This window comes from Denticeps clupeoides, chromosome 3 (genome assembly GCF_900700375.1).
Source record: "Denticeps clupeoides chromosome 3, fDenClu1.1, whole genome shotgun sequence".
Lineage (NCBI taxonomy): Eukaryota > Metazoa > Chordata > Actinopteri > Clupeiformes > Denticipitidae > Denticeps > Denticeps clupeoides.
The window spans coordinates 723,906-750,484 of NC_041709.1; the positions used below are offsets into that span (position 1 = coordinate 723,906).

Sequence of the window (26,579 nt, forward strand, 5' to 3'; positions counted from 1 at the left end):
TCGAGTCCCCCAGAATTCTTGCACACATTTTTTACTTTCACTTTACTGATTTGCACACCTTCACCCTACCTGTCACACATATTTTATGTTAAAAACATAAAAGTGTAATATTTGGTTATGTTTTCCAATATTTGCATATTGGTTTTCATTGTATACTTGCAATATTTGCAATACTGTGGCATGACATAATGACAGATCTCAACCCATGCATTTTAGAAAAAATATTACATATTACAACTTCTTTTGTGGACATGCACGTATGTGTGTAGCTTGGAAAATGTCTCGGTTGAAGAATGGGGTGGAACTGTCCATTGTGCTGAAACCAAACAATGCATACCGCACATGCTAAACAGAGTTATCAACACAAGGCATGGTATTCCATACTTTTGGAGTCTTTAATAAAAAGATTGTTTCATGTTCTGTTATAACACTGGTAATTCCTTTACAGCAGTTGAGCATTTTTTTAGATACTGCTGTTGAAAACATTGGCACCTATGACCTTACATATTCAGTAGCATTTACAGCAGGGTTTCTCTTTTATCAGAATTATTATTAGTTATTTATTCCTAGTTATAGATAAGAGTCATTAGTTTGGAATGACTGATGGAGGTGGAACCACTAGACAGAGAAACCCTGCTTTACAGAATCATAAACTCTAACCATTGCCATTATGGTATCAATGTAATTCAGCATAACTCTACAATACAGCAAAAACTAAAACACAGTTGTGTGTGTGTGTGTTTAATCACAGTTTCAGTGGAGAATCAGTCTGGCTAAAGAACACATTACATTCAAAATTAAAATCTAGGGAGGACATTGGACAAACATGTATCTGTAATTGTGCTACACCACTTTTTACCATGGAGAGAAAGAGGTATTTTAAAACTGGCAACCTTCTGAGGAGTTTATTTCAAAACAGACAAGAATATCCTAGAACACTCCTGAATGCTTGCTCTGTATAACTTGGCACTGCCAAATGGCCTTTTCCCCCCCACACCAAAATACTGAAGCATTTCCTCCCATGGTTCAGTCTACCAGTAGTCAGCACCATATGGGGGATGAATGCACGACTTACAAAAAAAAGTGGGGGATAAGGGGGCTGAGGTGAGGCGGGATGAAATAATAAATATGGCACACAGTCCTAAGAAAACGGTGAGTTTCAGCACCCATTATGTTCTCCTCCGGGGTTAACCTCTTCCGGTGAGTTCTAACTGACTGAAGGACATGACAGTGCTGTAGTGGGCGATCTCCTCGTCGGTAAGCTCCATGTTCCCAGGGCGTAGCACGACAAACACGTTCACCCCAGCCTCCTCAGCAGCCTTCGCCTCTACAAGAGACGCACAAATTAAAAAGGGCCAACATTGCGCATGACCGCGTGCACTGGGGTTAAAAAGGGGCAGAGCCAGACGCTTCCTACCTCTCGTGACATCAGTCAGGAACACAATGTCTTCAGGTGCACAGCCAATCCTCTCAGCAATACTCTCATAGCTTTTGCTCTCGACCTTTGCGCCGATGTTGGTGTCAAAATGGCCATCAAATAGCTGTAAAAGTAAAGCAAACAAAAAAAAAAGACACACAGCCATGTAACTGACATCCTGGTAAAACAATTACGTAACTGTGGGTGTAAAATGAAATATTTTGAAAGACAACAGACTTCTTTAAAAGGTCTTAGTGGTCCCCTAATATAATAATAATGTATCTGAAGTCTCCTTCTGAAATTCAGCCATTTTCCCCAGGAAGTGCCATTTCTCTGTCTGTAGCTTTAAATGCTAATGAGGAGGAGAGAGGCGGGACCGGGAGGAGAGCAGCCTATGGAAGTTAAGAAGGCATTCGTGGAAATAAAGTAATCAACAAAATCCATTATCCATCCACAATGTTTTGTGCAGACAAGAAGTTGTGTTGGCATTTATCCAGAAAAATAAAATTAACCCACTGGATCTTCAGAAGCTCGCGAGACAAGTTTTAGAAAGGGGAAGTAACCTTTCCCCTTATGACATCATAAGGGGACCAAAGAACTCTTTACACCCATCACCATTTCTAGCCACTGAAGGACCATAGACAGGCTGGGGGAACTCGTATCAATGTTAAAAATTTCACTTTGTGAGATTATTCATGATAGGGGACCTTTAACAAATGACACTCACATCTAAAAGGTCTCCTTCCACAGAATAGCCAAACAGCAGCTTCTGAGCTTCCACACTTCCTGAGGAGTAGATGTAGACCTTCATCCCATGGTGACGCCATTTCCTAAGAGCCGGAACCACATCCTGGTATACTCTACAATACACAACACATAAAATAATCAGCAAGTTGCCAATTCCTGCTGCTATTTTAAAATGAATTAGCAAATTGCGTGAACCGTTAGTAAGCCGTTCGAGACACTTACTCGCCTTTGATTCTCCCAGAGTTATAGGCTGCCCTCCACATGTGGCCCTGCAGCTGTTTCAGTGCGGTGGTCTTCCTATCCGCAGCCATCTGCCACAGCACATTCTCCACGACCTCGCGGATGGCCTTCTCCTCGTCAGTGTGCACCGTCTGGTCCACGGTGTGCACAGGACCAGCCCGGTTCAGCCTGTGGTCCTCCTCGGCCTGCAGGCACCATATCTTCTGAAACAACTGGCCACTACACAACTATGTTCTCCCACGCTACCATGTAAGGTGGCATGAGTCCCTGCACACCGGCGACTTTACTTAAATTACAACGGTGGGAATGAGCTGAATATGGACAAATGCACAATTTCAGGCAGCAAATGAACATAAATGAATGAGTTTAATTCCCTGAACAGATCCTGATGAAGGCTCTCACTACCCACGTGGTCAACCACTTTTGAATGAATGGTATTTAAAACTGGTAAAGAAAAACACACCATTTCTTTACACCTCTTTTAGAAAGATAATTCACCAAACAATACTAGCTGGGTAGCAGCAAGGCCAGTCGTGTTACATCGGTCAGAATTTCCACGGATTTACCTGCTTCTTCAGCTGCTGCACATCCTGCTTGCATTCGTCCTCTTCCCAGTGGTCGGTCAGATACTCCTCGAGGTGTTCTTTTATGTAAGGGAACAAAACGTCCTGGGACAAAGCAAAAAAACGTGCGCCGTTAGCATGCTAGCGACCGTTTCCGTAGAACACGGTCCAGCACTTTCCACGCTGCCCGCGACGCTGGCGTGGCGTGGCGTGGCGTGGCGTGGCGTGGCGTGGCTTACCTTCACGAACGTGATCGGTGTTGTGGTGCCTTCGATGTCCAGTAAAAAGGCAGCTGTGCCTACTGGTACCGTAACCGTGGCCATGTCCCCTCACAGCCACTGCGAACAGCAGATGCCCCGTGTCCAGACGGTGTTGTGTTAGACAGACCCCCCGGAGCCACTACTGCTAGTGGCATAAATACCAGCTTTACTTGCACACGTTAAAAAGAATAAAAGAAAGAAAGAAATGTGCAAACCTGACTAAACGCATTCTCGTCATTTGAGGTTTGTGATCAAAAAGCTGCTCAGAATTGAACCCGGAAGCGCGGCAAAGCAACAAAACAGCACGATATTTGTAAAGGTTTCAGACTACAGTTAGATGCAGAGTAAAATCGTTTATGATATGCCAATGAATCAACCTTCTAGTTTAAACGCTTTCACGATTTGGTGCTAAAAGCAAGACAAAATGCTACGTTCGGAATTAAACGTAGCTAAACGTGCTCTGCGAAATTGGACGTGAAATTACTGGAACTCTACACCTGTAGCTAAAATGCAAAATTAAATCGAATAACAGCATGCTTAGTTTTGCATTTTAAGAGTTTCAATGACAAAACTCAATGGCAAACAAGTAGGATTAAAATCCATCACTGGCATAATATTACACATAACACGCAAGTAACAGCTACTTGGTAAATAATAATTCTAAGAATCACAATAATATTTATATATATTAAAAAATCTCAGTATAAACTAATAAAAAAAAAGGTTTTCAATTTGCATTTCGCCTTTTGGACCGCATTGCTTTCCTTACCTTTCCTGCCCCTCCCCCCGCTCGCGTCATCGGCCACACCTCCTTTTCCGCTTTCGGCTCGACCCGTCGCAGCCATTTTATCAACTCGACGGCGCCGTGTTTACCCGGTTTCTTCCTTTCCGCGTTTTTATTCATCAGCTCAACATGCAGACCGATGGCCAGATCGACTTCAGCGCAGACGAGTTTCCAGAAGGCTCCAAAATAAACGCGAGCAAGAACCAGCAGGACGACGGGTACGTTTGTGATGCGGTGGCGCTGCCGGCCGTGTCGTCTATTGTGGACAACGTGTAAAAAGTAGAACTCGGGCCGCGTTGGTTTAACATTTTTAAACGTCGACTCGTGTGACCCTTGACTTTTGTTCTCACCGATCAGCTGCCCGATTGCTCGCGATGACCGAAAAGTGCAATAGTTTTCGTAACATAATGTCCGCCGACGTCATTCGTCGAAAATGGTAGCATGGCGCTAAAAAGGCGCGATTGTTACTCACATCCGTGAAGTGGGAGCGCAGTCGGTTCTTTTAAACAGTTCCCGCGCTCCAACCAGACGGCTGGGCGACAAAGCGCGTCCCTTATTATTGTAGGCCAGGATTTAACTGCGAAATTGACAGGGTTTTAACTTTTCTGGCCAATCAGGCGAGGGAATAGTCAAAGTTGACGATATGTGCCACAAAACAACACGGTTTGAAGGAAATTGTTCTTCGCAGGAAAATGTTTATTGGAGGTCTGAGCTGGGACACGAGCAAGAAAGACCTCACAGATTACCTGTCGAAGTTCGGCGAGGTCCTGGACTGCACGATCAAGACCGATGCCATGACGGGACGCTCACGGGGCTTCGGATTCGTGCTTTTCAAGGATGCGGAGAGTGTCGAGAGGGTGAGTCTTTTTCCAGGACAAAGCTGATCTTTTTTTGCGAGCACCTCCTCATGTTCCTTCTCTTTTGCTTGTCGCTGCAGGTTTTGGAACTGAAAGAGCACAAGCTGGATGGGAAGCTGATTGACCCAAAGAGAGCCAAAGCCGTCAAGGGCAAGGAGCCGCCCAAGAAGGTTTTTGTTGGAGGACTCAGTCCAGACACCACAGAAGAGCAGATAAGAGAGTATTTTGCAACGTACGGGGAGGTAAGCCTACAAAAGTTCATTATTATTGATTTATTTTATCTAATTGTTGCATCTTTATTGCAATGGTTGCGTTATTTATGGTTTGTTAATGGTTCCCTGCTCCTTGTTGACCTATTTTTTCCAATTCAACCCCTACTAATTTGCATTATTCGCTTGCTAATGATAATGAAAATAATTGTTTTTCTCATTTGGCAGATTGAAAGTATTGAGTTGCCCATTGATTCCAAAACCAATGAAAGGAGGGGCTTTTGCTTTGTGACCTTCGTGGATGAAAACCCCGTCCAGAAGCTCTTGGAGAACCGATATCATACAGTTGGATCTGGAAAGGTATTTGGCCAAGACGAGCAGCCATGCATGTTCATGAATGTAGAGAAGCTGGCACTGACGTTGACCTGTCTTTGTAGTGTGAGATCAAGGTCGCCCAGCCCAAGGAGGTCTACAGGAAGCAGCAGAACCGAAGCGAGAGGGGGTACGGCGGACGAGGTGGGTTCAGAGGACGTGGGAGAGGAGGTAGAGTATCTGTGCTTTTAATGCCGCAGTCTGTGTTGCCTGACGCGCCCCTCTTTATCGCTTTTTTTCTTCTTCTTCTTCTTCTTTTTCTTCTTTGCTCATTCATCTGTCAAGGCGATGGCTACAACCAGGGCTACAATAACTACTATGGCCAGAGCTACGGAAGCTACGGCAACGGGTACAACCAGGGATACAACGGATACACAGGCTATGATTACTCTGGCTATAATTATCAGAATTACGGATATGGTCAGGGATACGATGACTACAATGGTAAGTGAAGTCCGAAGCTCTGGGGCATCTTTTTGTGATATCCAGTGTTCTTAAGGAATACAAAAATACATTTACATTTATCCGGAGCGACTTACAACGTGCTTCCATGTCACCGTGGATGAAGTGGCCGATTCTGGTTCACTAGGACCCCCAACTATGAATACAATCTTTTTATTCACTCTGTTCTGGTTTCTAGACAATAAGAACTTTACAAGTGCATCTAAATATTCTCTAAAGAGGAAGCTCTAAAAGTAATTAAAATCTGACCCATTGAATGTATAATGAAGGAATAGATCGGCCTTTTTCTACCTTTACAACCACAACGTTTACAGCAACGTGCTGCTTCCGTATTCCGGCACCCCGCAGCAGCTTGACTCCTTTTAAAAGTCACGTGAATTACAGCTGCTGGTCTATGCCGGAGCGTGGTTGGGACCCCATTTTACTCGGCTTTTCAGGGGTATCATTAGTTTGTTTTGAACAAATTTCGGTTTTTCTGGTTTCGTTTGTCTTCCCCCTCTTCAAATTTGCACATTTCAGAGAACGCATGGGCGTGAAAATGTGCCGTGAAGTCGTGGAAATTCTTTTGTAAAATGCTGTAAGAACTTAAAATAATCCTGCTGCTTTGCTCCTAGGCCAGCAGAGCAACTACGGTAAAGCTTCACGAGAAGGTGGTAGCCACCAGAACAACTACCAGCCGTACTGATGTACCGACTCCACCTGCATCCACGCCATGGTAAGGAACCGCTTCCGCTCTCAGCTGTGCCCTGTCCTCCCGACTTAAAGATCAATAGACAAGTTTAAAATTCGGAACCCCTCCGGACTCAGTGGATTGCGTTGCACTGATGCGCCCATTTTAAACGCTGAAACTGAATGTCTATAGATCTTTAAAATGCTGATTCTTTCTGTAGCGGGGTGCTTAATTTCCCAGCTTTATTTTGTGTGTGTTCTTTTCACGTTCGGTTTTAGTCCTCGGGAAAAACGTAAGCGTTTTCCTGTAGAATTTCCCCCCCTTTTTCCTCCTGCCTTTTTAACAGGTGATCATGTGGAAATGACATAGAGACTTGATAGCAATGTTAACAGGTAAAGTACTGCTAAAGGGTACAAAGTAAGGGCCTTTCCTTATTTTTATTTCCTTTCCTTTCCTAATTCTTATATTGTACCTTGTTTGTACCTGCCAGCGGGGACTTCATTGCAGGCCGTGTGTCACCTGACCACGAAATTCTCTGGGCGTCGCACATAGCGGGCAGAGAGCAAGGCATGCACAAGAAAACGCTGTCCTGTGGTATGGTCTCTTCAACTTCCTGTACCAGCGTAAAACGAGCCAAACAAACTGAAAATGGAAATCTCACTTTTTTTCTAATTTAACTTTGACTGATGGTTTTTTTAACGATTTTCAAGATGGTGTTTCTTCCAGGAAATGTAATAATGAAAGTCTAAAAGTTGTGCTTTTTAATTTGTTCTCTCTTTTTAGTGTCTTTTTGTATTTCAGTTGTGGAACTTCAGAGTTTGTGTTTTTTCTCTTAAGATTTCCTTAAATGACCCTCCCCTTCTGTAAAAATGGTGTAAACTCATAATGCTTGCTTTTTCTTTAGAGCCCCTAGAGAACTGCAAAAGATAAACCGCACATGTTTTGGTTTTTTCTTTTGTTAAAAATCTAGATTTTAAAGATCATGTGTAAGCCTGTGTCACGAAGCTGTAAAAAGCTGCCATTGCTACCCGGGACGCCCCTCCAATCCTCCACGATTTGTCTTTCAGTCTGTTGCCTCGAGCAACGATACGGTCCCGTGCGTATAAACCTCACGATGGTGAGACGGGCTTTCTGCTGGTCGGTGTGTGACACTTTCAACACCTTCCCCGGATCTTCAGATATTACATATGATCTTTAACACGGCATGACGAAAGCACTTTTTTAATAGCCTAAAGTTGGCAGCTCAAGAAGCTTAACATGGATGTGAAGTTTCTTGTGACGCGAGGCCCGAGCCGAGGGACTGATGTGTGTGGCGTGTGTTCTCTTGCAGGAAGTAGGCAGGCCGAGAGCGCAGCGATGCGGAACCGCAGGAGGAAACTCGAGGATTCCTGTCCTCCTGGACCCAAAACGTCTTTGTGTTATTTTAAGAGAAACTACCCTGATTTGTTTGTCCCGAGACCACCACGTGTCCCGTCTCACTTTGTAAATAGGGAGGCTTTCTGTTTTGCAATTGTCTTGTCTGTCTTTCTTTTTTTTTTTTTTTTTTTTTTTTTTTTTTGATAGTCTAGGCTTTGTGCTGCCATGTGTTCTTAAACCTTGATTTGCAACTTACCGTTTTGGTTAAATTTTTCCTGCGTTTTTGATAAAGCATTTATTAAAGAGGGGGTACCAAATGTATTCATTTATCGTGTGCGCGTGTCTATTCATTTTCACTTTAACGTTTTACGGCATTTGGCAGATGCCCTTATCCAGAGTGACTTTCAAGTTACTTCCATGTTACAATCGATGAAGTGATCTAGGACCCCAACTATGAATACAATCTTTTTATTCACTCTGTTGTAGTTTCTATACAGAAGTCAGACAATAAGAAGGTTACAAGCTCTAAATCTAAATATTCTCTAAAGAGGAAGGTGTTGAGCTGCCGTGTGAAGGTGCTCAGTGACTGAGCTGGAAGTTCATTCCACCACCGAGGGGCCAAGACGGAGAAGAGTCTAGATGAGCGTCTTCCTTTTACCTTCAGAGATGGAGGGACCAGGCGAGCAGGACTGGAGGCTCGGAGTATACCAGGTGTAATAAGGGCTGTGAGGTAGGATGTGGTGTGGGAGAATTTGGGAAGAATGAAGGTCAGTCGTGCTGCTGCATTTTGCATTGTGTACCAAATAATAGTGTAAAAAATGTTTTTATTGAATGTGGTTTTCAAAATCAGACTGAATCCTAAGAACTATATAACATGACTGGGAAGGCTTTTATATGGATATATTTTAAATCAATGATTAATACACAGATGGTTATAGTATAATTGTCGCTGCCATAAAACGGTGTTACGTCGCCTGCCATCTAGTGGATATTTTGGGAACATCAGGCGTAAAACTTGAGAAGCAAGAGGCTGAGCAAACGCCGTAAGCTGGGTGTACACCGATCGTGTACTGTCGTGATGTAAACGCCCAGCTCAACCTAAATCGAATGTTGTACGGTCCGATTCTTGGTCGCGGCCTGACTGCTCGCTACACGGGCGATATGAACACATCGAAGCAGAAGAACCCACATCAGCAGTGATACTAAGCAAAGCAAAATGCGCTGCAGGAGGCAGCTTTGGAATGTAAGTGGGTGTCTTTAAAATCGTGCTCTAACGTTTACATTTAAGGACTCGTTTAAATAAAAATGGGTGGAAGCGTCTGCCCTCTAGTGGCCAATGTGGGTACTGGCCCTTTTAATTTCTAACCACCAGGGGGAACCAAATCCACGTTTTTTTGCAGCTGATTAATTTTGCGGCGTGATATGCATATTATTTCAAGACGGTGACGAAAGGAGTGAATATGTTGATGCAAATGGATCTGTGACTCTCGCACTCCCTCTACTGTCCAGCCAGCGCTACTGACACCGGCCATAGCCACGTGAAAACGTGGCGTACCTCGACTTCGAGTATGTTGTTGACATTATGCATCAATGTATGCTTGAAGAAACAAGAATATCTGTCATGAAATAGTTCTATACATGTCATCCAGCTGTTATTAAGTGGATAGGCAAGTTTAGTGCATTTAATGGTGAATAGATCAATGGAGTGGGCAGGATAGGTTTGTAAATGCAGGATTGTAGTGCTTCTCAGTGAAAGTTCTCTCATATGTTTCCTGGTGACACAAATCAGATGACCCTTTTTTTTTTTGGCTGCAACATGGTTTTATAGGGGCAGTGGTGGCCTAGCGGTTAAGGAAGCGACCCCGTAATCAGAAGGTTGCCGGTTCGAATCCCGATCCGCCAAGGTACCACTGAGGTGCCACTGAGCAAAGCACCGTCCCCACACACTGCTCCCCGGGCGCCTGTCATGGCTGCCCACTGCTCACTCAGGGTGATGGGTTAAATGCAGAGGACAAATTTCACTGTGTGCACCGTGTGCTGTGCTGCTGTGTATTACATGTGACAATCACTTCACTTTATTTATTATTTATAGACATTCTATTTCAGGACAGGAAGTGAAACACCCTGTAGTAATCAGTTGAGGTAAATCTGAAAATAAGAGGACTACACTGTTATTACTTTTGCCATCATTTAGATATAAGGATTGTTAGACAGTGGCAATAAAAAAATGGTCTGAATTATTACTTATGTCGCCATATCAGAACAGCAGTTGCGACTGCACATGGGCAGGGTCAGAAATACATGTGCCAATGACAGCAGAAATGGATGGATCACAGGCGGCGTTGTTCAGAGACTCCCACATTTGTTGGTGAAGATCCAGTGACACCGCGTGGGTGTCCATCAAAGAATTTCCTTTTACGGACGTGGGCTTAACTGGTCCTGTTACATTCTGTCCTGCAGCTGTTGGGAACCAGCATTAGTGCAGTGCAAGCAATTTCTATGATCAGGTGGTTAAAATAACCTTGTGTCATTTATTTCCTTATTATAAAAAGTGCGTCTAGAGACTAAGTTATAATAACATATAAAAACTATAGTGAGTAGTAGTAGTAAAGCTCTACAATATTATTTTATATTTTATTATCTCTAAAATGAATGGTAACTATAGATTAGTTGCAATAAAATGAATGTAAGCCACAGCATAATAAAAATGCATATGTAACCCATGCTTGACAAGAGTCACATTAAGTTAACAAGGGCTGTCAGCGTGCACGCCTCATAAGTCAGTTCCATCAGAGGAAATAAATAATATGCTTGGGGAAGCCCTGAGAAGCCGCTGATGACAAACTATTTACACATCTAGACTCGCTGCCAATAATAGAAGCCGCTAACCTTCGGAGATGGCACGGGTCCCGTTCTGACATGCCCAGCCAAGCAGGCTTCCGCAGCAATGTGTACGGTGGCTGTGGCATGGGACTTAATCTGATGCGCATGATTCACATTGTCACAGGTGCTCAACATGCCCTTTTTATGGACTAAAATGTTTCAGAATGTCAGTGGACAGCGTTGTCTGCAATAAACATATTTCATTGAATGACTTTTACTCCGGACTTCCTGGGCTGTCTTGTCATAGAAATAAACACATAATAAAGACGATGTTGGAGACAAATTTCACACCGTACTTGAATTCTGCTATGGTCTTAGTTTAAAAGAATGAAATACTCAGCATACGTTTGAAAAATGTGGTTTCAAAAGAATATTTATTTATGTTTATTTTAAATATCAGTTTAATAATAGGACAGAACTCTACATGAAACTAAAATGTACAATTTGAATTAAACAATATATACTAATGTGATGTGTAATATATGCAAGAATTGCATATATCATAAGCTTTTACATTTGATCATGCATGCAAAACATTAAAATAAGCACATTGCTGTTATATGCTCCTGCACTGCCATTTAACTCACGTTATTCTGCATCCCAGTTCACATTTTGGTGCTCCATATCATTACATACTTGAGTTATAAAAATTAAATATTGCTTTTGAGAGCTATGTCATGTTCACGTGCAGGTCTAAGGGGTGCAGTGCATTTGGCTGGAGTTATATAGGGAACCCTGAACAGCCCTTCCTGCTCAGCAATCTAGAAATAGAACCTAAATGACCTGAGAGGTAAGATTTGACGCAAAATCTTCAAGAGGTGTTAGGTTGAGATCTGGAGACTGAAGCTAATTTGATATTATTTGCAGCATTTTCATACACATTGTGGAGTTTCATCGTTATTTCTCACTTATTATGTGGCGTCACTATGTATTCTTTTACAGATAATCATTGCACATGTTAAATTGTAGTTGATTTGTTCACCTGATCGAAGGTCAATGTGTTTTTTTTTATTATATCTGGGTTCTTTTTTATTTGTTTTATTGATATTGTTTCAATTTTTACATTAATTGCTTAAAATAAGACTGAAATGGTCATTTTGCTCCCTCTGTATGCCAGTTGCCTGATAAGCTTGAAAAAGACATGCGGTGGTTCAGAATTATTTTTTCAATTGTCAGTTAAGTTAAAGTTTTGTCTTTGACCAAAACTCTCTGTACGCTGAAGTCTTATTTATACCCTCTACAGCCGAACAAAGCTCCAAAATATGGCTGCAATGATATTCGTTGGTTACTAAAAGCACACATTACTTCACACTGGCTGCCCTTTACTGAAAGGGGTGTTAGAGTTGAATTTTTAACGTTTTGAATGGATTACAAGTCCCTCAACGGCCCACCTCTACAATTCAGATGTTTAAAATCCAGGTTGAAAACACTGATTTTCTCCTCGGCTTTTAATTCACGGTCCTCCTGAAGTGGCACTTTTTCCTGCCAACTTGGAGTATTTTTATTTAAATGCTTATGTATTTGATCTGCTATCATTTGTATGTATTGTGTCATTTTACTAGTACATCTGGTCTTCTTTTCACTGCACTTATGCAGAAACCTCCCTGTATTAAATGTGTTTTATAAAGAATATTTGACTTGGCCTGTTTTATTTGAATTTTTTTTCAAGATTATTTCTCAAATAACTGTTTCTGCATCTTCAAGGCTTTCGTCTCTTGGCAGACACAACTCTCTTCAGGTCAGAAATCATAGGATAACATAGGTCAACGTAACATCAAAATTTATTCTCACTCACCTGTAATGTTTTACTATTGCTAAATATAGAATATCGGTAAAGTATGGAAAGACATTATGGTGAAAAAGAGAGACATGCTAGTAAAAAACCCTCATGTATAATTGTCATACATGTTTACATTTAAGGAATGTGGCAGACATGCTTATCCAGAGCGACTTACAACGTGCTTCCATGTCACCATGGATGAAGTGGTCAGTTCAGGTTCACCAGGACCCCCAACTATGAATACAACCTTTTTATTCACTCTGTTCTAGTTTCTATACAGAAGTCAGACAAGAAGAAGGTTACAAGTTCATCTAAATCTTCTCTAAAGAGGAAGGTGTTGAGCTGCCGTGTGAAGGTGCTCAGTGACTGAGCTGGAAGTTCATTCCACCACCGAGGGGCAGAGACAGAGAAGAGTCTAGATGAGCGTCTTCCTTTTACCTTCAGAGATGGAGGGACCAGGCGAGCAGGACTGGAGGCAGACAAAAAACTGTAAAACAAGCATTTATACTTTGCAACTGAGCTGCTTCACTCAGGCTTTGAATCCAGATGTTTGTAAAATAGACATGCACCAATTTTCCATCATTGTTCAGTAATGAAAAATTGTAACTCTTAAATTTTAAATTGAAATTAACTTTTAACTTTAAAACATAAGAAGATCCCTAATGACAAGATGAAAGACACAATGCGCCTGGCCACCATCCACCAGTGTGTAATATTTTACACCACCACATATGCTGTTCAGGCTGCAATAGGCCTGTTTTCTGTCATGTCATGACTCCACCTGTGAAGATGCTGCAGCACCATGGAGAGCTCCATGTATTAGTGCGCTATGGCTGGTCGGCAGAAACCCCACCTGTTGTCGGCCAAGAACATGAACTATAAAATGTGGGTGTGTCAGCAGGCGGTGGGACATAGATCATTCTTTATGTGCCGGCTTTAAGCTTCCCAGCGTCATAACTATGACTGCCTCCTCTCTCCTTTAAACTGTTGAAACTTGGTTCCAGAGGCAGGTCTTGTCACTTTTTTCGTTGGTATGCAATCAATGGCCTAACAGTCACAGAAAAATTGTATTTTGTACATATTTTGCACTGAAATAAAGTTTCAATGAAAAATATTTGCAACAGATCCTGCTTGACATGAACAGTGGTGTAAAAATTAAGATGCTTCCTCAATAAACTTTTTTATTTGAGAAGTCAGTGAGTCTGCCAGTGTTCCAGTGACAGTTGCTCTGAGCATCTGTGCTCTTGATCAGCCTCATAACAGGCCGGTCTTAGCATCGAAGGGCTTAATCAGGTCTTTAATTCTCTCCTTTTCAGGCTAACAGAGATAAATGGCAGTCTCCGCATCCATACTCATGGTGACAAGGCATTATGGATCATAAATCAGAACATCACTATACATTCACTATAAAGAACTTAAGCAGTACAAAGAAGAGACAAGCACCTATCCCGTCAAGCTCCAGTGTGGCAGCAAATGATGGCACCAAGCTGAAGGTTATTCTCTACATAGCGGTCCAATTTGCAGATGAATTCTGTGTCAGGCAAAGTCAATCAAAGTCCAATACACTGAGTGAAATCTGATGCGTTGGCAGCATTTCAGCCTCTAAAAGTCAATCTAACTTGGGACCCACTAAACATTAGATTTACAGGGTCATTCTTGCAAAGGCCAGACAGCTATAAATAGATAGGGAAAGTGAAGTAATTACCACCCTGATGTACTCAATTTTACAGATTTATGAATATATGTATGGTTTAATGATGCCTCATTTTTATCATTTGAAACCAAATGACAGAATCTTTATATATATATAAACATGACACTATACCAGCAGCAATGCGCTTCACTCTCCTTGCAATGGAATGCGTCCATAAAATTTTATTAGCCTCGCCCGAGCCAAAAAAGGTTCAGTGATGAAAAGCATGCCGCCATGTGTTTTAAAACGAATTACTTCTGAACAATTTTACCATGAAGCATGTAGATATTTGTTGGTTAATTTTCAACACTCGTTCATGCAATGATGCCTCCAAGAAAAACTTGAATGAAACATGAATGACAAATGCCACTTGTGCAAATGGACAATTCTTATTTTTTATGTTTATTATTTAAATCAGCATTTAACTGGTTTAAGAGCTGACGTGCCTGGATGGCAGTGTAATGGATGCATGATGTACAACAAATATGTAAAATACACATATCCACATCTAGGCTTCCAAATCCATCCTCACATCATAAATTGTGATTGTAATTACCCATACATGTGACATTGCCACAAAAAACTTGAGCTGGCCTATTTTTGGCATCTGCTTGGTGTGCAGAATGAGCTCAATATAAGGCCTTGGGGGAGAAGCATCAGCTGCAGTGAAGACCAGAGGGGATCCTGACTGTGGTGAGACCCTCTTGTACTGAATTTGTCTCACATTCTAGAGAAACCTTTTTTTAAATAAAAAAAAAAGTTCTACTGAATGAGACAGTCTAATTGCAATTTGGGTGTTTTAGTGGAATTTGATATCAAATATTTGCCTTAATAATGAAAAACTGAATTTCTTTTCACATTCCGGTTTTGTGCAGCTAAAGTTGGTTATCTACATGTGAACGGTGATCATGAACCTGCTAACTTCATCATGAAACTATTTTCTTTCACAGGGCTGTGGACAATTCATCTGGTCATTGGCAGAAAAGGTTGGATAATTCATCCCTTGGAGAAACCCTTCTTTAATCTCTCTCTTCTTCTTAATAAACAAGGAAAAGAAAGGGATAAACTATAATGAAACAGTCTACTTTCCATAGTTGCTCCTCGTGCTCCCATGCATGAATCTGTACTGTTTGTATTAGTCTTTTAGATCTCATGGATCTCTGATCATTTCTGATCCGCAGTGATCTGCCACCATGAGTACGGACGCGGAGATGGCCATTTATGGCAAAGCTGCCATTTATCTCCGTAAGCCTGAAAAGGAGCGAATTGAAGCCCAGAGCAGGCCCTTTGATGCTAAGTCCGCCTGTTATGTGGCTGATAAAGAAGATCTCTACCTCAAAGCTACAATCAAGAAGAGGGATGGTGGCAAAGTCACAGTTGAAGTCCTTGACACAAAAGAGGTAAGATATGTCATTACATATTTTTTATGTACATATCATTACTTTTTTCTTGCTGCTTACTGTTATAGAAACGTGATTCAATTATGTTGTCAAAATGATTTCAGGAAAGGACAGTTCCAGAGGATGATGTCAGCCCAATGAATCCCCCCAAGTTCGACAAAATTGAGGACATGGCCATGATGACCCACCTTAATGAAGCCTCTGTGTTGTATAACCTCAAAGAGCGTTATGCAGCATGGATGATCTACGTAAGCAATAAAAAGCTCTTTAAAATGACAACTTTCGAATGGTTCTCCTTTGTAACACATTGCTGTCTTCCTGCAGACCTACTCTGGCCTGTTCTGTGCAACTGTGAACCCCTACAAGTGGCTCCCCGTGTACGACCCAGAGGTGGTGTCTGCCTACAGAGGCAAAAAGCGCATGGAAGCCCCACCCCACATCTTCTCTGTCTCTGACAACGCCTATCAGTTCATGCTTACTGGTGAGACTTTCAATATGATGGTCCTTTTGAGAATATTGCAAAGCGGATTCATGGATTTTGAAGTGTGTCTATCAAAAACTGTTGAAAAAAAAAACAGCTAAGAAAGTAACTTGTCATTTCATTTCCAAAACCTACTTCAAAAGTTAATTTCATTGTTATGTTAATACCATAGATAGAGAGAACCAGTCTGTCCTGATCACGTAAGTGTTGAAAACATCATTAAAACGAATATCATGTGATTATGGCAATCTTACAGCTATCATTATAAAATTTAAACTCTTCTCCTACCTAGTGGAGAATCCGGTGCTGGAAAAACTGTGAACACCAAGCGTGTTATCCAGTACTTTGCAACAATTGCAGTGGCTGGTGGTGAAAAGAAAAAGGAGACTTCCGGCAAAATGCAGGTATGAACCACTATTGCTTTATTCCTCAGTTGATTAATGAATGTAGAATAAGTTCATTCTGAAGTGTTCTGTTTTCAAATTATTTTATTTATGGACTGCAGGGATCTCTTGAAGACCAAATTATTGCTGCCAACCCACTGCTGGAGGCTTATGGTAATGCCAAAACCGTCAGGAATGACAACTCCTCTCGCTTTGTAAGTGAACAGGGAATTTTTTTTTACCTGAATCATAATATTGGTGAGTGCAGTTAATCCTAAAATTATTTCATGGTTGTATTGACAGGGTAAATTTATCCGAATTCACTTTGGCACAAGTGGAAAATTGGCCAGTGCTGACATTGAGACTTGTAAGTATAACCACCCAGTCACTATGAAATACATCTTAATAATATAACTAAAGTATAAATGTCTCCCAAACAGATCTGCTGGAGAAGTCTAGAGTTACATTCCAGCTTCCAGATGAGAGAGGCTACCACATCTTCTACCAGATGATGACCAATGAAAAGCCTGAGCTGATTGGTAAGCCAGAAAAAAAAAAAAAACAGTTTGTAGATGCAATCTTACTAAAGAAACTAATGACTCTTTTGTGTCCCTCAGAAATGACCCTCATCACCACAAACCCCTATGACTTCCCCATGATCAGCCAGGGTCAGATCACTGTGGCCAGCATTGATGACAAAGCTGAGCTGATTGCCACAGATGTGAGTACACATATATTTCAGAATCAGAATCAGATTCAGAATCGTATTTATTGGCCAAGTAAGTGCAAGCACATACAAGGAATTTGATTCCGGTAGACGGTGTCTCTCAAGTACAATGTAGGAAAAAACAACAACAACAAAAATCAACAACAATGTGCAAGGATGTGGTGTTATTGTACAAATTGTGGATTTGTTTGTGGTTTATAAATAACTATTATAAATAACTATATTTAAGGCTTTTATCAAACACCATTATCCAGAGCGACTTACAATCAGTAGTTACAGGCTGCCTGGAGACACTCAGGGTTAAGTATCTTTCTCAGGGACACAATGGTAGTAAGTGGGGTTTGGACATGTACCTACGGCAGCCCTGAGTAGAAAATCTAATGAACAAATCAAACTGCTCATTGGTTTGTATGTAATCTTTTCCAAATTCCTCCAAAATGTTCTACCTTAGACTGCCATTGATATCCTGGGCTTCAGTGGTGAGGAGAAAGGTTACATATATAAGCTGACTGGTGCTGTGATCCATCATGGTAACATGAAGTTCAAGCAGAAGCAGCGTGAGGAGCAGGCTGAGCCTGATGGCACAGAGGGTAGGTTGGAAATAGAGAATATATTACCTGGTTTTACACGGTTTCTTGTTCTCTAGCAGTGTTTTAATATGTTTTTTGCAGTGGCTGACAAAGTTGCCTACCTTATGGGCCTGAACTCAGCTGATATGCTGAAGGCTCTGTGCTACCCCAGAGTGAAGGTCGGAAATGAGTTTGTGACAAAGGGACAGACTGTTCCTCAGGTAGGTAACATGTTACAGATGATATTTTATTTCACAAGAACAGGTCTTTGTGATCACTAACCACAACTTCATCAATTCTTCGTTTCAGGTCTTGAACTCTGTGAGCGCCCTGGCCAAGTCCGTCTATGAGAGGATGTTCTTGTGGATGGTTATCCGTATCAACCAGATGCTGGATACAAAGCAGCCAAGACAGTTCTTCATCGGTGTGCTGGATATTGCTGGTTTTGAGATTTTTGATGTAAGTATTACTAAACACATATTATTCACCACTAAACAGTTCTAAACAGTTATTAATGTCTCTCTGAACAGTTCAACAGCATGGAGCAGCTGTGCATCAACTTCACCAATGAGAAACTGCAACAGTTCTTCAACCACCACATGTTCGTTCTGGAGCAAGAGGAGTACAAGAAGGAGGGAATTGACTGGGAGTTCATTGACTTCGGCATGGACTTGGCTGCTTGCATTGAACTTATTGAGAAGGTACCTTTACATTTTACTCTGTAGAAACACACAAAACTATTGTATGTGCATTCATTTCTAATGAACTCCTTACCTGCAAACAGCCCATGGGCATCTTCTCCATCCTTGAAGAGGAGTGCATGTTCCCCAAGGCCTCAGACACGTCTTTCAAGAACAAGCTGTATGACCAGCATCTTGGCAAGAACAACGCCTTCCAGAAGCCCAAGCCTGCCAAGGGCAAGGCTGAGGCCCACTTCTCACTGGTCCACTACGCTGGTACTGTGGACTACAACGTCAGTGGCTGGCTGGACAAGAACAAGGACCCACTGAACGAGTCTGTTCTTCAGCTGTACCAGAAGTCATCTGTGAAGCTGCTGCCTGTCCTGTATCCTCCTGTTGTTGAGGGTAAATATGTTCAAGATTTAACACATTTTTATAACAAATTTTCTTGCTTGTGGTATTGCTCTGACAATCATGCTTAAAAAATATAATGAACAGAGACCGGAGGTGGCAAGAAGGGAGGCAAAAAGAAGGGTGGTTCCATGCAGACGGTGTCCTCACAATTCAGGGTCAGTGTTTAAATGCTAATAATAGCCCAGTCTGGGCAATCAACTAGACTTCATTTATTACAGTCGGAAAATGTTCAACTTTTATATTTTCATTCCACAGGAGAACTTGGGCAAGCTGATGACTAACTTGCGCAGCACCCATCCCCACTTTGTGCGCTGTCTGATCCCTAATGAAATTAAGCAGCCAGGTATGATTATAAAACTGGTCATAGCCACTGCTAATGTGTGAATTTTACATTCATAAATATGTTGTCCATAAGGAAGCGGACCCGCAATCAGAAGGTTGCCGGTTCAAATCCCTGAATTGCCAAGGTGCCACTGAGGTGCCACTGAGCAAAGCACCATCCCCACATACTGCTCCCCGGGTGCCTGTCATGGCTGTCCATGGGTTAAAAACAGAAGACACATTTTGTTGTGTGCACCATGTGCTGTGTATCACAATTACAATCACTTCACTTTCTAGAAACATTTGTCTTTTTTTATCAGGACTCATGCAGAACTTCCTGGTTATCCACCAGCTGAGGTGTAATGGTGTCCTGGAGGGTATCAGAATCTGCAGAAAGGGATTCCCAAGCAGAATCCTCTATGGTGACTTCAAGCAGAGGTGCATAAGATCTTCCCATGGTTATATATTTCATATCATGTCTCTGAAGAACAATCTATTCTAACTATATTCTCTGTATTTCAGATACAAAGTGCTGAATGCCAGTGTTATCCCTGAAGGTCAATTTATTGACAACAAAAAAGCCTCTGAGAAACTCTTGGGGTCAATTGATGTTGATCATACTCAGTACAAGTTTGGACACACTAAGGTGATAACTCCTTCTTAGCGAATCAGCCTTTTTTTTACTTATACAATGAAAGTATCTCACAAAGTATCTCATGTTCACATTGTGCACAGGTGTTCTTCAAGGCTGGTCTGCTGGGTACTCTTGAGGAGATGCGAGATGAGAAACTTGCCACCTTGGTCACAATGACTCAGGCCCTCTGCCGTGCATACCTCATGAGAAGGGAGTTTGTTAAAATGATGGAGAGGAGGTTTGTACATGACTGACTATATTGTATATTTAAAAAAAAAATCATGAATGATAAATTACAAATATCAATTAACATATACAACATAACAAAAAAACATCTCTACACAGGGAATCAATTTTCACCATCCAGTACAACATCCGCTCATTCATGAACGTCAAACACTGGCCATGGATGAAAGTGTACTACAAGATCAAGCCCCTCCTGAAGAGTGCTGAGACTGAGAAGGAGCTGGCCAACATGAAGGAAAGCTTTACTAAGTGCAAAGAAGATCTGGTAAAAGCAGAAGCCAGGAAGAAGGAGCTTGAGGAGAAGATGGTGGCACTGCTCCAGGAAAAGAATGACCTGCAGCTGCAAGTGGCATCTGTAAGTAACACTGACCAAATGGAATAAATTGATCAATAAGAGTAAAGATCTCATTCTTAAGCCTGCTCATGTCCATGGTTCACCTAGGAATCTGAGAACCTCACAGATGCAGAAGAGAGATGTGAAGGACTCATTAAGAGTAAGATCCAGCTTGAGGCTAAACTCAAGGAGACCACCGAGAGACTGGAGGATGAGGAGGAGATCAATGCTGAGCTGACTGCTAAGAAGAGGAAACTTGAAGATGAGTGCTCTGAGCTGAAGAAGGACATTGATGACTTGGAACTGACCTTGGCTAAAGTGGAGAAAGAGAAACACGCCACAGAGAACAAGGTTTGTGGTTGTTAAAGGTTTAGGGTTATGATCCATAATTATTGAGCCAAGTCTGTATTTACCTGTTATTTCCTTCTGTGTGCAGGTGAAGAACCTGACTGAGGAGATGGCCTCTCAGGATGAGAGCATTGCTAAGCTCACAAAGGAGAAGAAAGCCCTCCAGGAATCTCATCAGCAGACTCTGGATGATCTCCAGGCAGAGGAGGACAAAGTCAACACTCTGACCAAAGCCAAGACCAAGCTTGAACAGCAAGTGGATGATGTGAGTTGTCATGAATTACAAACTTTTTACAAATACAATTCCAATTACATGAATAAACAACACATTTCATATTTATTCAGCTTGAAGGTTCCCTGGAGCAAGAAAAGAAGCTCCGAATGGACCTTGAGAGAGCCAAGAGAAAGCTTGAGGGTGACCTGAAGCTGGCCCAGGAATCCATCATGGACCTTGAAAATGACAAGCAGCAGTCTGATGAGAAGCTGAAGAAGTATGGAAATGTCCACATTTATCTCTACATTAATCTAACAAGTGAAGAGTATAATTTTGTTAAACTTCTTTGAAATGCTTCTCACAGGAAGGACTTTGAAACAAGCCAACTTCTGAGCAAGATTGAGGATGAGCAATCTTTGGGTGCTCAGCTTCAGAAGAAGATCAAGGAGCTTCAGGTAATGTAATGTTGATAGAGTTTTAGAATTATTTCTGATTTGGATTCTATCTAACTTATGCTGACTGCGTTTTCAGGCTCGCATTGAAGAACTGGAAGAAGAAATTGAGGCTGAGCGTGCTGCTCGTGCCAAGGTTGAGAAGCAGAGAGCTGATCTCTCCAGGGAACTTGAGGAGATCAGTGAGAGGCTTGAGGAGGCTGGTGGAGCCACTGCTGCTCAAATCGAGATGAACAAGAAGCGTGAGGCTGAGTTCCAGAAGCTGCGCCGTGACCTTGAGGAGGCCACCCTGCAGCATGAAGCCACCGCGGCAGCTCTGCGCAAGAAGCAGGCCGACAGCGTGGCAGAGCTGGGAGAGCAGATCGACAACCTCCAGCGTGTCAAGCAGAAGCTTGAGAAGGAGAAGAGTGAATTCAAGATGGAGATTGATGATCTCTCCAGCAACATGGAGGCTGTTGCTAAAGCTAAGGTTGGAAAATGTACTTACTCCTTTTACACCGTTACAGTTCTCATCAAAAACATCATTAACAGAGAAATTATATTTTCTTCTTCACATGACACTACCAGGCAAATCTTGAGAAGATGTGCCGTACTCTTGAGGACCAACTTAGTGAAATTAAGTCTAAGAACGATGAGAACCTTCGTCAGCTCAATGACCTCAGTGCCCAAAAAGCAAGACTTCAGACTGAAAATGGTGAGTGTAAAAATATTGTTATGTCTTAGTTTACCCTGATTCATGGTGAATCTACACATTCATACTAATTCACTTCTTTTAAACCAGGTGAGTTTGGCCGTCAACTTGAAGAGAAAGAGGCTCTTGTTTCTCAGCTGACGAGAGGCAAACAGGCCTTCACTCAACAAATTGAAGAGCTGAAGAGGCAGACTGAGGAGGAAGTCAAGGTAATGTACTGCTGTAAAGAAAAGGATGAATATTTCACTAGCAGAGGAATATTTAAGATTATGCCAGATTATGGAATATTACATCTTCCTATTTTTACAGGCCAAGAATGCCCTGGCTCATGCTGTGCAGTCTGCCCGCCACGACTGTGACCTTCTCAGGGAGCAGTTTGAGGAGGAGCAGGAAGCAAAGGCTGAGCTGCAGCGTGGAATGTCCAAGGCCAACAGCGAAGTTGCTCAGTGGAGAACCAAATATGAAACTGATGCCATCCAGCGCACTGAGGAGCTTGAGGAATCCAAGTATGAAGCAGACAGAGGAAAAGATTTTAATTTGAAGAATATTTGCACATGAAGTCTATACTCAAATCTACACTCATTCACCAGGAAGAAGCTGGCCCAGCGTCTCCAGGAGGCTGAGGAGCAGATCGAGGCTGTGAACTCCAAGTGTGCCTCTCTGGAGAAGACCAAGCAGAGACTCCAGGGTGAGGTGGAGGACCTCATGATTGATGTTGAGAGGGCCAACGCCCTGGCTGCCAACCTTGACAAGAAGCAGAGAAACTTTGACAAGGTAATGGATTTCATTTTGGTTTCTGTAATAAGACAGTCATCAGCATTCCAGATTATGGAGCAATTGGTGAAAATCTGCTCTTAATTGTTATTTAATACAGGTTCTGGCAGAATGGAAGCAGAAATATGAGGAGGGCCAGGCAGAGCTGGAGGGTGCCCAGAAGGAGGCTCGCTCTCTGAGCACTGAGCTGTTCAAGATGAAGAACTCCTATGAGGAGGCTCTGGATCAACTGGAGACTCTGAAGAGAGAAAATAAGAATCTGCAGCGTAAGTTAAAAATGTGACTTTTTACTCCCTTATTGGTATTTTACTTCTACCTGCTTTCTAAACCGTTTCATAATGTCTTCAACAGAGGAGATTGCTGACCTGACTGAACAGATTGGTGAGACTGGCAAGAGCATTCATGAGCTGGAGAAAGCAAAGAAGGCCGTGGAGACTGAGAAGTCAGAGATCCAGACTGCCCTTGAGGAAGCTGAGGTAAACTTCTACCACAATGCATAAATGTGTCTTTCCAGATGAATATGCTGCATTTGCCCACATATTACTTCATGGTTGGCTTAACAGGGAACCCTTGAGCATGAGGAAGCCAAGATTCTCCGTGTCCAGCTGGAGTTGAACCAGGTCAAGGGTGAAGTTGACAGGAAGCTGGCAGAGAAGGATGAGGAGATGGAGCAGATTAAGAGGAACAGCCAGAGGGTCATTGACTCCATGCAGAGCACTCTGGACTCTGAGGTCAGGAGCAGGAATGATGCCCTCAGAATCAAGAAGAAGATGGAGGGAGACCTCAATGAGATGGAGATTCAGTTGAGCCACGCTAATCGCCAGGCTTCTGAGGCACAGAAACAGCTCAGGAATCTGCAGGGACAGCTCAAGGTATGTAAACCTCATCATTGTTTCCAGAGTATATTTAAAATGTCTGCAGAAGCTTCACATTCTGGTGTTCTACATATCAGGATGCTCAGCTGCAGCTTGATGATGCTGTCAGAGGACAGGAGGACATGAAGGAACAGGTTGCCATGGTTGATCGCAGGAACACCCTGATGCTGGCTGAGATCGAAGAGCTGAGAGCTGCTCTGGAACAGACAGAGAGAGGCCGCAAAGTGGCTGAGCAGGAGCTGGTTGATGCCAGTGAGCGTGTTGGACTTCTTCACTCTCAGGTACTTTCTTGGTTTCAAGTTGTGGCAAACCACATGTCAGAATCTAGAATGATCAACTAACATTCCATGTCTCCAAATGTGTGGTCCTAGAACACCAGCCTTTTGAACACCAAGAAGAAGCTGGAAGGTGATCTGGTTCAGATCCAGAGTGAAGTGGAGGACACAGTTCAGGAAGCCAGGAATGCTGAGGAGAAGGCCAAGAAAGCCATCACTGATGTAGGACATAATCTTTTGTATTTTTAAAATATGATTTCAATTTCAACTTTAGTAAAAAATGTACTTATCCTAATCTTCCAGGCTGCCATGATGGCTGAGGAGCTGAAGAAGGAGCAGGACACCAGTGCTCATCTGGAGAGGATGAAGAAGAACCTGGAGGTCACAGTAAAGGACCTGCAGCACCGCCTGGATGAGGCTGAGAATCTGGCCATGAAGGGTGGCAAGAAACAACTGCAGAAACTGGAGTCAAGGGTGAGCTGCTGATTTAAGGATCACCTGAATGTGACACCAACATGTCCTCAGAAGCAGAGGTAACTGTTTCAGTTCATTCTCTGAAGGTACGTGAGCTGGAAGGTGAGGTTGATTCTGAACAGAGACGTGGAGTAGATGCCGTTAAGGGAGTCCGCAAATATGAGAGGAGAGTGAAGGAGCTCACTTATCAGGTACGAAATCCACACATGGACTTTATTCACATGGAACACATTTAATCACACCAGACCCAGTTAACCAAGTTTCATATTTCTTCTAGACTGAAGAGGATAAGAAGAACATCAACAGACTGCAGGATCTGGTTGACAAACTGCAGCTGAAGGTCAAGGCCTACAAGAGGCAGGCTGAGGAAGCTGTAAGTCAAGATTTACTTTCATATATTTCATGTCTTTTTAAATCAAAATTAAACAAGTGAATTCTATTTCCAGGAGGAACAAGCCAATTCCCACTTGTCCAAGTTCAGGAAGGTGCAGCATGAGCTGGAGGAGGCTGAGGAGCGTGCTGACATTGCAGAGTCCCAGGTCAACAAGCTGAGGGCCAAGAGCCGGGATTCTGGCAAGGTAAATATATGTCTCTATGCTCATAATCTTTTCATGTTTTATATTTTTTCATGTAATTTATTAGCATTAATGTAATGTTCGCTCTCTGTCATCAGCCTAGGACATTTTTGTTAAACAAGCAATAGCCTAAAAGAATATCTGTGATATTCTTCTTTTTTTTTCAGGGAAAAGATGCTGCTGAGTGAAATTTCAAAGCTCTTGGAGTTTCTTCAGGATTCATATAATATGATATTCCTGTAAAAATGTTTATGTTGCATATTAAATTCTATTATATAATTCTCATGTTTGTTGTCTTTATTATCTCTGTGTTACATCCGGTCAAATAAATCTTCCCTAGAATCCTCCCCTCCCAAATTGAGACACACTCATGAAGTTTTAGGGACATTTTGAGCAAAATCAACACACACTGCTCCCCGGGCACCTTTAATGGCTGCCCACTGCCCACTGGGTTAAATGCAGACGTGTCACGACTGCATTTAAAAAAGGAACAATTCAGGCCTGTAAACGTGACTCGGAGGCCGAAAAAAATTTAAAGAAAGGAGAGAACATAAACTTGCCCGCAGGTGTGTGGAGATTGCCTGAACTCAAAATACCAAACCGAAACTGAAGTTCGTGCTCAGAGTCCACGAAAAGGCTGGCTCCCTGGCGTGGTCCCGCATGCCGGCCCCGGACCCTCGGCCTGGCTCCCAGGCGTGGTCCCGCATGCCGGCCCCGGACCCTCGGCCTGGCTCCCAGGCGTGGTCCAGCATGGCGGCTCCGGACCCTCGGCCTGGCTCCCAGGCGTGGTCCCGCATGCCGGCCCCGGACCCTCGGCCTGGCTCCCAGGCGTGGTCCAGCATGGCGGCTCCGGACCCTCGGCCTGGCTCCCAGGCGTGGTCCCGCATGCCGGCCCCGGACCCTCGGCCTGGCTCCCTGGCGTGGTCCCGCATGCCGGCCCCGGACCCTCGGCCTGGCTCCCAGGCGTGGTCCCGCATGCCGGCCCCGGACCCTCGGCCTGGCTCCCAGGCGTGGTCCAGCATGGCGGCTCCGGACCCTCAGCCTGGCTCCCAGGCGTGGTCCCGCATGCCGGCCCCGGACCCTCGGCCTGGCTCCCAGGCGTGGTCCAGCATGGCGGCTCCGGACACTCGGCCTGGCTCCCAGGCGTGGTCCCGCATGCCGGCCCCGGACCCTCGGCCTGGCTCCCAGGCGTGGTCCAGCATGGCGGCTCCGGACCCTCGGCCTGGCTCCCAGGCGTGGTCCAGCATGGCGGCTCCGGACACTCGGCCTGGCTCCCAGGCGTGGTCCCGCATGCCGGCCCCGGACCCTCGGCCTGGCTCCCAGGCGTGGTCCAGCATGGCGGCTCCGGACCCTCGGCCTGGCTCCCAGGCGTGGTCCAGCATGGCGGCTCCGGACACTCGGCCTGGCTCCCCGGCGTGG

The 26,579-nt window shown here is 43.3% G+C and overlaps 3 protein-coding genes across 8 annotated transcripts; 2 read left to right on the top strand and 1 right to left on the bottom strand.

Moving 5' to 3' along the window:
* Window positions 1-376: 376 nt before the first annotated feature.
* On the bottom strand, window positions 377-3,748 carry enoph1 (enolase-phosphatase 1). The gene is made up of 6 exons (XM_028974167.1): window positions 3,207-3,748; window positions 2,971-3,072; window positions 2,387-2,589; window positions 2,145-2,277; window positions 1,418-1,541; window positions 377-1,327 (listed from the first exon to the last, which is right to left on the bottom strand). The coding sequence occupies exons 1-6, from the start codon at window positions 3,288-3,290 to the stop codon at window positions 1,188-1,190; spliced, it is 786 nt and encodes a 261-aa protein (XP_028830000.1). The 5' UTR covers window positions 3,291-3,748; the 3' UTR covers window positions 377-1,187.
* Window positions 3,749-4,028: 280 nt separating this feature from the next.
* hnrnpdl (heterogeneous nuclear ribonucleoprotein D-like) lies at window positions 4,029-8,258 on the top strand. 6 transcript variants are annotated; one of them, XR_003749246.1, is made up of 9 exons: window positions 4,029-4,229; window positions 4,700-4,868; window positions 4,949-5,110; window positions 5,306-5,437; window positions 5,515-5,620; window positions 5,735-5,893; window positions 6,526-6,626; window positions 7,072-7,175; window positions 7,912-8,258. XR_003749246.1 is itself a non-coding variant. In XM_028974164.1 (8 exons), the coding sequence occupies exons 1-7, from the start codon at window positions 4,141-4,143 to the stop codon at window positions 6,594-6,596; spliced, it is 888 nt and encodes a 295-aa protein (XP_028829997.1). In that variant the 5' UTR covers window positions 4,029-4,140; the 3' UTR covers window positions 6,597-6,626; window positions 7,072-8,258. The 6 variants fall into 6 exon arrangements, 4 of the variants coding, with proteins under 4 accessions (XP_028829997.1, XP_028829996.1, XP_028829995.1 ...); XR_003749245.1 differs by having other exon boundaries at window positions 6,526-7,175; XM_028974164.1 differs by having other exon boundaries at window positions 7,072-8,258.
* Window positions 8,259-14,961: 6,703 nt separating this feature from the next.
* Window positions 14,962-25,439, top strand: LOC114785265 (myosin heavy chain, fast skeletal muscle-like). Its single transcript, XM_028971248.1, has 41 exons — window positions 14,962-14,986; window positions 15,244-15,279; window positions 15,475-15,693; window positions 15,798-15,941; window positions 16,018-16,174; window positions 16,347-16,374; window positions 16,467-16,578; window positions 16,680-16,772; window positions 16,861-16,924; window positions 16,998-17,096; window positions 17,175-17,278; window positions 17,736-17,874; window positions 17,956-18,074; window positions 18,163-18,312; window positions 18,384-18,554; window positions 18,638-18,938; window positions 19,032-19,102; window positions 19,203-19,290; window positions 19,589-19,706; window positions 19,791-19,914; window positions 20,004-20,140; window positions 20,248-20,503; window positions 20,591-20,833; window positions 20,919-21,095; window positions 21,176-21,321; window positions 21,409-21,499; window positions 21,576-21,965; window positions 22,064-22,190; window positions 22,278-22,396; window positions 22,497-22,693; window positions 22,778-22,961; window positions 23,062-23,227; window positions 23,313-23,437; window positions 23,525-23,833; window positions 23,914-24,117; window positions 24,208-24,333; window positions 24,415-24,585; window positions 24,672-24,776; window positions 24,863-24,958; window positions 25,032-25,163; window positions 25,328-25,439. The coding sequence occupies exons 3-41, from the start codon at window positions 15,487-15,489 to the stop codon at window positions 25,346-25,348; spliced, it is 5,811 nt and encodes a 1,936-aa protein (XP_028827081.1). The 5' UTR covers window positions 14,962-14,986; window positions 15,244-15,279; window positions 15,475-15,486; the 3' UTR covers window positions 25,349-25,439.
* The last annotated feature ends 1,140 nt before the right edge of the window (window positions 25,440-26,579 follow it).